General features: G+C 39.1%; 1 protein-coding gene across 1 annotated transcript in view; it reads left to right on the top strand.

Annotated features, from left to right (window-relative positions):
* Positions 1 to 403: 403 nt before the first annotated feature.
* The window catches only part of SPAM1 (sperm adhesion molecule 1 (PH-20 hyaluronidase, zona pellucida binding)), a 19,870-nt gene continuing 12,461 nt past the window's right edge, over positions 404 to 7,812 (top strand). Inside the window, exons 1-2 of the mRNA XM_006896098.1 lie at positions 404 to 1,351; positions 2,106 to 2,195. Coding sequence (XP_006896160.1) covers positions 404 to 1,351; positions 2,106 to 2,195 — 1,038 coding nt within the window. The remainder of the gene's footprint in view (positions 1,352 to 2,105; positions 2,196 to 7,812) is intronic.

Below are 7,812 nucleotides of genomic sequence, written 5' to 3'. Positions count from 1 at the left end.
TTAACACCCAGAAATTGATAAAGGACTTAATCTTTGATACAGAAATACAGTATAATACTGTATGCTGTATTCAACACTATATGCTATATTCCTTGTCCCCATTATAGACACAGCAACTTGCAAAAGATTCCTAAAATGTGAAGTTAAAAAAGTAACATTTAAGTGTCATCTAGTCATTCTATCCTTTTATCCATCCTAGTGGCTGCATTGCAACTTGTAAAGATATTCCTAAAACGTGGAGCAAGAATAGTAGTATTTAAATGTTATAAGATCATCGTGTGGCTTTATGCATCAAAGTGACATCAAGACTCTTTTCTGCTTCTATCTTGCAGCAAATATAAGGTGAACAAAGTGTGTAGGAAGTAAGCCGTGATTGCTGTAGCTGTGGCTTTTTGTAATGGCAATGCCGAAGTTCAAGAACATCTTCTTTGGGAGCATGGTTGAATCCAGCAGGCCATCCCAGGCCATGTTCACCTTCCTTTTGCTTCCCTGTTGCCTAACAGCCAACTTGAGAGCACCTTCTTTAATCCCAGGTGTTCCTTTCCTCTGGGGTTGGAATATTCCTACAGATTTATGTTCTCAAAAGTTTAACGTGACAATAGATCTGAGACTTTTTAGTTTTATAGGAAGCTCTCTAAAATATGACGAAGAGCAAAACATCACTATCTTTTATGAACATAAACTTGGCTACTATCCTTATATTAATGAAAAAACAGGCACAATGGTGAATGGGGGCATTCCCCAGATGAAATACTTACCAGGCCATTTGATCAAGGCTCAGAATGACATGTGTTGTGTGAACGGAGACCATACAGGGTTAGCTATCATTGATTGGGAGAATTGGAGGCCCATTTGGGACAGAAATTGGAAACCTAAAGATGTCTATAGGAAAGCTTCTATTAACATAGTTCAGAAAGAAAATGCAAATCTAACTCGCAAGGAGGCCACCCAGATAGCCAAAAAACGTTTTGAAGTGGCAGCAAAGGGTTACATGATAGAGACTTTAAAAATAGGACAGATAACTCACCCAAAGTCCATTTGGGGCTTTTACCTTTTCCCGGAATGTTACAACCATAATTATAGAAAGCCTGGTTACAATGGAAGTTGCATAGATATAGAAAAGAAACGAAACGATGCACTGAGCTGGTTGTGGAAGCGAAGCACTGCCCTTTACCCATCCGTTTATCTGCAAAGTTTCCTGGCCTCTTCTGCTCTCACGCCATTGTTTACTCGGAACCGTGCACTGGAAGCCATTCGAGTTTCTAACGTACGCAACCCGGAAAATCCACTTCCAATCTTTGTCTATACTCGCCCGGAGTTCACTGATAAACCTTTGACCTTCCTTGCTCAGGTAAATAGATCAAGGGGTGGGCACTGTGAAATAGTCCCAGTGTGTTGTTAAGCAGCCAAATAACATCTGTTTGGAAGGAAGCACAGTGTACTTTTTACTTTCATTTTGGAATGTGCAGAAATGTTGATCTACCTCACCGTAGGTAAGGAAATTAAGGATATGTTTATTTTTACCATGATCACATAAAATCTTAGCACCTTGAAAAATTAGGTAGCAAAGAAAATATAGCAGCCTTCCCTATCCTTCTTTATTTCATGGTCCTTCTGCCATCAATGTTGTTATTGTTATGTGCTGTTGAGTCACTTGCAACTCACAGCGCCCCTATGTATAACAGCCCTGAAACCTACTCTATCCTCTGACACACCTCCTTATTGTCCCGGTCACTGTATCAATCCATCTCATGACTTAAAATGACCCTAGTTAAAGTGGATGGAGTGCTTGTCCAACGCTGTGCCATTCTTACATGCTTAAACCCACAGTGGCTGTCCCTGCGTTATCACTGTTGTTTTTAGGTGCTGTCAAGTGACTACCACTCTAAGTAAGAGACCTTCATCAAGAGAAGTCATTAAAACAGTGATATTAACTGGGCTTTTAATACAGTGAGGCAGTGGCTGTGTAAACATTGGAAGTAAACAATAGGGAAATAATGAAGCTGTTAATTTTAGATCCGTGTTGTATTTGGTATGCCTGCCCAAGGTCTACCGAGTAGTAGTCTTGGTTCTTGTCTGCTAACTCTTTGTGTCACATTTGCCAGGAAGACTTGGTGAATACATATGGTGAACTTGTGACTCTGGGTGTCTCTGGAAGTGTATTGTGGGGAAACCTCAATTTAACTCAAAGTCAGGTAAGTTGAATGGATAGTAAGTAAATAGACTGAAAAGACCTCCAAGCATTTGTAGTTCAATGTTTTTGAGAATTGCTATTATTGGGACATATGGTTCTTTGTTGGACCGCTGCACCTGAGGCCAACATGTAAGGGCTCAGGAAGAAGGCATGGTGAACGACTGCAAAACCCTCCACCCTGTGGAGTAGAGGTTACACGGACATATTTGGGATCTCTGTGAATTGGAGCATATTATGTGACAGGTAGTTTTGGGTTTTTGTTTTGTTTTGTTTTCAAATAGGGTGTTGTGGGGTTTTTTTTCTTTTTTTTTTTTGTGTGTGTGTTTTATTTTTTTTTTAAATAGGGGTTTTTGTTTTGTTTTTAAAGTAAGACAAACTGCAACCAAAAACCAAAACTCAAAGTCATTGCTTTCAAGTCGGAACCAAATCAAAGCCGGCCCTCCAACTTGTTTCCAGAGGCAGTAAAGGAAACAGGAGATTGCCAATATTTCCATTTTAACAATGGTATTGGATAAGAATATCATCCTTGCCATGGGGTATTAGATGCTCAATTAATATTTACCAACTCAAAATATCTCTCATTTCTACAGCCATGTGTTAAAGCAGAGAATATTATCCTCGCTTTCCAGAGAGCAAATAGAAATTCGGTGAGAGTAGTTGAAGTGATCTGTCCAGTAAGAAGGGAGCCCTGGTGGCCTAGTCTGAAGGACATGGTGCTGCTAATTCAAAGGCCATGCTTTGGGTAGTGTGAGCCCACCTATAGCACCCTCCGGCCCTTCTTTCTTCTGTGGAGCACCTGTTGGGTTTACATTACTGAACTTTTAGACAGCACCTAACACACTGTACCACCTGGCTGCTTTTGTAAGATATCTGGGGTGGGGGGGGAAAGGGGGGTTTGTCCTAGTTAGGGATTTCTAGGCCATGGTGACACAGTGGATGTAACAACAGACATACTATCCTTACTTCTAAGGAGCATTCTGAATGTCCTCTGTCCAGCACAGACATGTTTGTTCTTTTGGCAGTCCATGATCTAGCCAATATTTTTTTCACTGACACTGAGATTCAGAGATAGCAATTCCTCTTGAGTGTTCTTTACTCACCGTGCAGCTTTCATGAGAATTCGAAACAACTGAACATACTATGGCATAGATCAGGCACACTTTACTCTTCAAAGTGACATCCTTGATCTTTAGCATTTTAAAGAAGCCCCTGAGAGCTGATTAGCCCAATGCAATACCTGTGTTGATTTCTTGACCACTGCCTTCATGATTATTAATTACATATCTGATTGGCAACTTCTGTCTTTTCTCCATCTAGCATGATGTTACTAATTGGTCCATTGGTAAGGACTTTTGTTTTCTTTCTGTTGGGATGTAATCCACAGTGAAGGCTTTGGACTTCCTAAAAAAGTGCTTCAAGTCCTCTTCACCTTTTGAAAATAAAGACTGATTTAAAAAATGAACAGTGACTAGATACTCAGACTTCATCTGATGGAATACACAGGAATCAAATTTATTACATCTGTGGAAAGAGAGGGCAGAAAACACTCATTACCATCAGTCTGAACAAGGACAGGGGTTGACTCTGGAAAAGACTATCAAATGCTCACGTGCTAGTGTAAGTTGACGAAAATGAAAACAAGTCAGTAAGTGCCCAAGTATGACTGAGTTTATACTACCTGAGCAAAAAAACTATCTCAAGAATAGGCTTGAACACAAATGACCCAAGACCAGGTGGGGTTGTGGGATGGAGACAAAGACATCATACAGGAAGAGACCTTGGGAAGGATTATATACATCACTTGTTTTTTTAGATAGAACAGCCATATTCACACTTTACTTCAAAGTAAAAGTAAACTCTGTTCATTGCAATTGAAGGGATTCTGACTCATAGCACCTCTCTAGGACAGAGTAGAACTTACCCACAGGGTTTCCACAGTTGTAAGTCTTTATAAAAGCAGATAGCTTTTCCCACAGACGGCTGGCTCTCCAGGGGATTAGAACTGCTGACCTTATGATTAACAGCTAGATACTTAACTACCACGTCACTATTGTTGTTTACCACCGAGTCAGAACTGACCAATAGCAGAACCTCTGGCAGGTTTTCAGAGGTAGTTAATCACAAGGGAGGAGATTGCCTATCCTTCTCCTGTGAAGTAGCTGGTGGCCTTGAACTGAGCGCCTTCAGGATTGCAGTGCAGCTTCTTGCCACTAGGCCACCAGAGCTACCCTAGGTCTTTTTAAAAGTAGTTAACAACAATAACTTTTATCAAATTCCTTCAGAGTAATCTTATCCCTTCATACATATTTGGTATAATTCTATTGTCTGCTTTAATAACCAATAAAGAGAAATAATAGAAAATGTGAGAGTAAGGGATATATTTCTTAAAATTATTACTTGATTGAAGAAATGATTCCAAAAATACTCTTCATTTTGTTTTATCAAATCCATGAATTTCTTTCTAAAAAACTTAAAACTTTGTCATTGACTTGAAACTGACTCATAACTGACTCTCCCGCAGGTTTTTAGATGTACTAAATTGCATAGAAAGAAATTACATGTCTTTTTTTTTTTTTTGCAAGAAGCAGCTGGTAGATTCAAACCACTCACCAAATCTGTTATAGAATTGTTTATACGTTTTCCATATCACTTTTTTTTGGGGGGGGGGAATTTAAAACTCTACCTTTACTCTTCTACAGAATGAGTCAGAGGTTCCCCAATAAGGAATTCTTGTGATGCAGTGCTTAACGTGCTACAATGCCCATCAAAATGTACAATCTGAAGAACAGAAAATTGATACATGGGACCTTCTAAAGATTAAATCCATGTGTGCATCCAAACCTGTTCCAACAGGGTGCAAAGAAAACCTACAGACTGGGAACAAACATTTGGCAACACCATCTCAGACAAGAGTCTCATGATGAGCCTATAGAACACTCCTGGGTCTCCTCAAGAGAAAGACTGATAACCCAATTATAAAATGGGCAAAAGACATGGAAAGAATTTTCACAGAGGAAAATATTAGAATGGCCAACAGGCACATGAAGAAATGCTCAAAATCACTGACAATAAGAAAAATGCAAATCAAACCACAATGAGGTACCATCTTTCTCTGGAAACAGTGGCAAAGTTTAACAGACAACAAGTAATAAATGTTACAGAGGATGTGGTGAGAAAGGAACACTTATAAATTGTTGGTGGGATTATAAAATGGTACAACCATTCTGGAAGGAAGTTTGGTGCTTCTTCAAAGAGTTGAACATAGTTTTCAGGTATTATTTTCAGCCCATTGGAAAACGTTTTTATACACACAGGGATTTAATCTTTAGAAGGTCCCATTGTTAATTTTTTCCTCTCCTGATTGTGCATTTCGGGCTATACTGTTATTCTGTTGTGCCGTTAAATCACCTGCAACTCATAGCAACCTTATGCACAATGCAGCTGAATCTTTTCCTATCCTAAGTCAATCTCAGTGTCTCTGACACATGCCCCCATAACAGGAGTTATCGTGTCAATCCATCTCATCGGGGATCTTCCTCACCTATGCTGTCCCTCTACTCTTCCAAGCGTAATGCCCTTCGCCAAGGATTGGTTCCTCTTGGCAACATGCCCAAAGTATGTGAGACAGAGCTTCAAAATCCTTTACTCCAATTAGGAGCTAGGTTTCACCTTCTCCTAGACAGATCTCTCTGTTCTCTTAGCAGTTCATGGTATGTTCAATCCTCTCCTTGAGCACCATAACTCAAAGGCATTGATTATTCTTCTATCATCAAGAGTCATCCAGGTCTCCAGTACCCAGCACGTAACTGCAAAGACCATGGCCTGGATCAAACACATCTTAGTTTCTAGACTGGCGTTGTTGCTCTTCAACACTCAGCAAAGGTTCTTGACAGCAGATTTACCTAATACAATTAGTCTTTTAATTTCCTGACTTCTGGTGCCAACAGTGTTGGTTGTGGAACAAAACAAACTGAAATTGTTAGCAATCTCAATCTTTTCTCCATCTATCATGATGCTGTCAATTGGCTCAGTAGTGAGAATCTTTGTTTTCTTGGCGTTTAGCTTCAATCTGTACTTGAGACTGTAGTCCTTGACCTTCTATGACAAGCGCTTCAGGTCCTCCCCAGTTTCAGTAAGCAAGGTTGTGTCATCTGTGTAGTACAGGTTGTTGATGAGTCTTCCTCCAATCCTGATGCCACATTCCTTCTCATATATTAGAAAGCTTATTTATACATAGGCTAGAGCTTCTAAGTTTAGTACCATTTTGTCCCTTATAATCTTTCTAGTTTGGGGCTTTACCCTTAGGTCTCTGATCAACCTTGAGTTTATTTTTGTTCATTGTGTGAGATGTAGACTCTGATTCAGCTTTCTGCAGGGACCAGTTCAATTTTGCCAGCACCATTTGCTGAAGAGGTTATTATTTTCCCACTTGGTATGTTTTATTTCCTTGTTGAATACCAGTTGATCAAAGGTAGATGGGTTAATTTCTCAGTCCCTGATTCTATTCCATTAGTCTACATGTCTATCATTGTACCAGTACCATGCTTTTTTATTACTATGACTGTGTAGTAGGTTTGACAATGGCTCTTCAGACAAAAGTCTCATGATGCAAGTTTATACAATATTGTAAACACAGAGCTTCCACAAGAAAAAGACTGATAACCCAATCAGAAAATGGATAAAAGATATGGAAATATTTTTCACAAAGGAAGACATCTGGATGGCTAACAGACACATGAAGAAATCCTCAAAAATCACTGGCAATCAGAGAGATGCAAATCAAAACCAAAATAAGATACTATCTCACTTTAGTAGATGTAGCAAAGTTTAGCAGGGCGGTAAGTAATAAATGTTGGAGAGGATTTGGAGTGATAAGAACTCATTTGCATTCCCGTTGGGATTATGAAGTGCTATAATCACACCGGAAGGTAGTTTGGCGTTTCCTAAAAAAGCTGAACATAGAAATGTCATATGATCCGGCTATTCCATTGCTAGGAATATCCACCAAGGAAAACAGAACTGAAACACAAATGGAGATTTGTACACTGATGTTCATAGCAGCAATATTCACAACTGCAAGAACATGGAAACAGCCCAAATGTCACTCAACAAAGGAAAAACTTCTAAAATTGGGGTTCATTCATACAATGGAATACTATACAACCCTAAGAAACAATTCTGTGAAATACTGTATAGCATGGGAGGGTATAGAGACCATTATGCTGGATGAACTAACTCAGTCTCATAAGGACAAATACTACATAATACCATTATTGTAAAAACAGAAGGATAACTACAAAGATGTGTGTGAAAGTAAAAAAAAGAAAAAAAGGGAAGGGGACGTGGCAAGGGGACAGGAAATGAAGAGTTAGGGAATCACTAGGGTAACATGTTTGATGGGTAGATGGGGGTAGGGTGAACGAATTAAGAAAGATCTAATGGGGGCCTGAAAAGAAGGGATAATAATATTCATAGATCAACAGTGATCAATAAAACAATATATGTGAATGATTGTATGAAATGCAATGTGAATGAAGGAATGTGTGCTCCACAATGTACATGAGTGAAACACAATGTATATGAATTTTTTATGCACCCAAAATAAAATTTATATATAT

This window comes from Elephantulus edwardii, unplaced genomic scaffold (assembly GCF_000299155.1).
Source record: "Elephantulus edwardii isolate Elephantulus edwardi_28Jun2011 unplaced genomic scaffold, EleEdw1.0 scaffold00181, whole genome shotgun sequence".
Taxonomy (NCBI): Eukaryota; Metazoa; Chordata; class Mammalia; order Macroscelidea; family Macroscelididae; genus Elephantulus; species Elephantulus edwardii.
The sequence above is the reverse complement of the archived record's forward strand: the minus strand, read 5'-3'. Positions and strand labels throughout refer to the sequence as shown.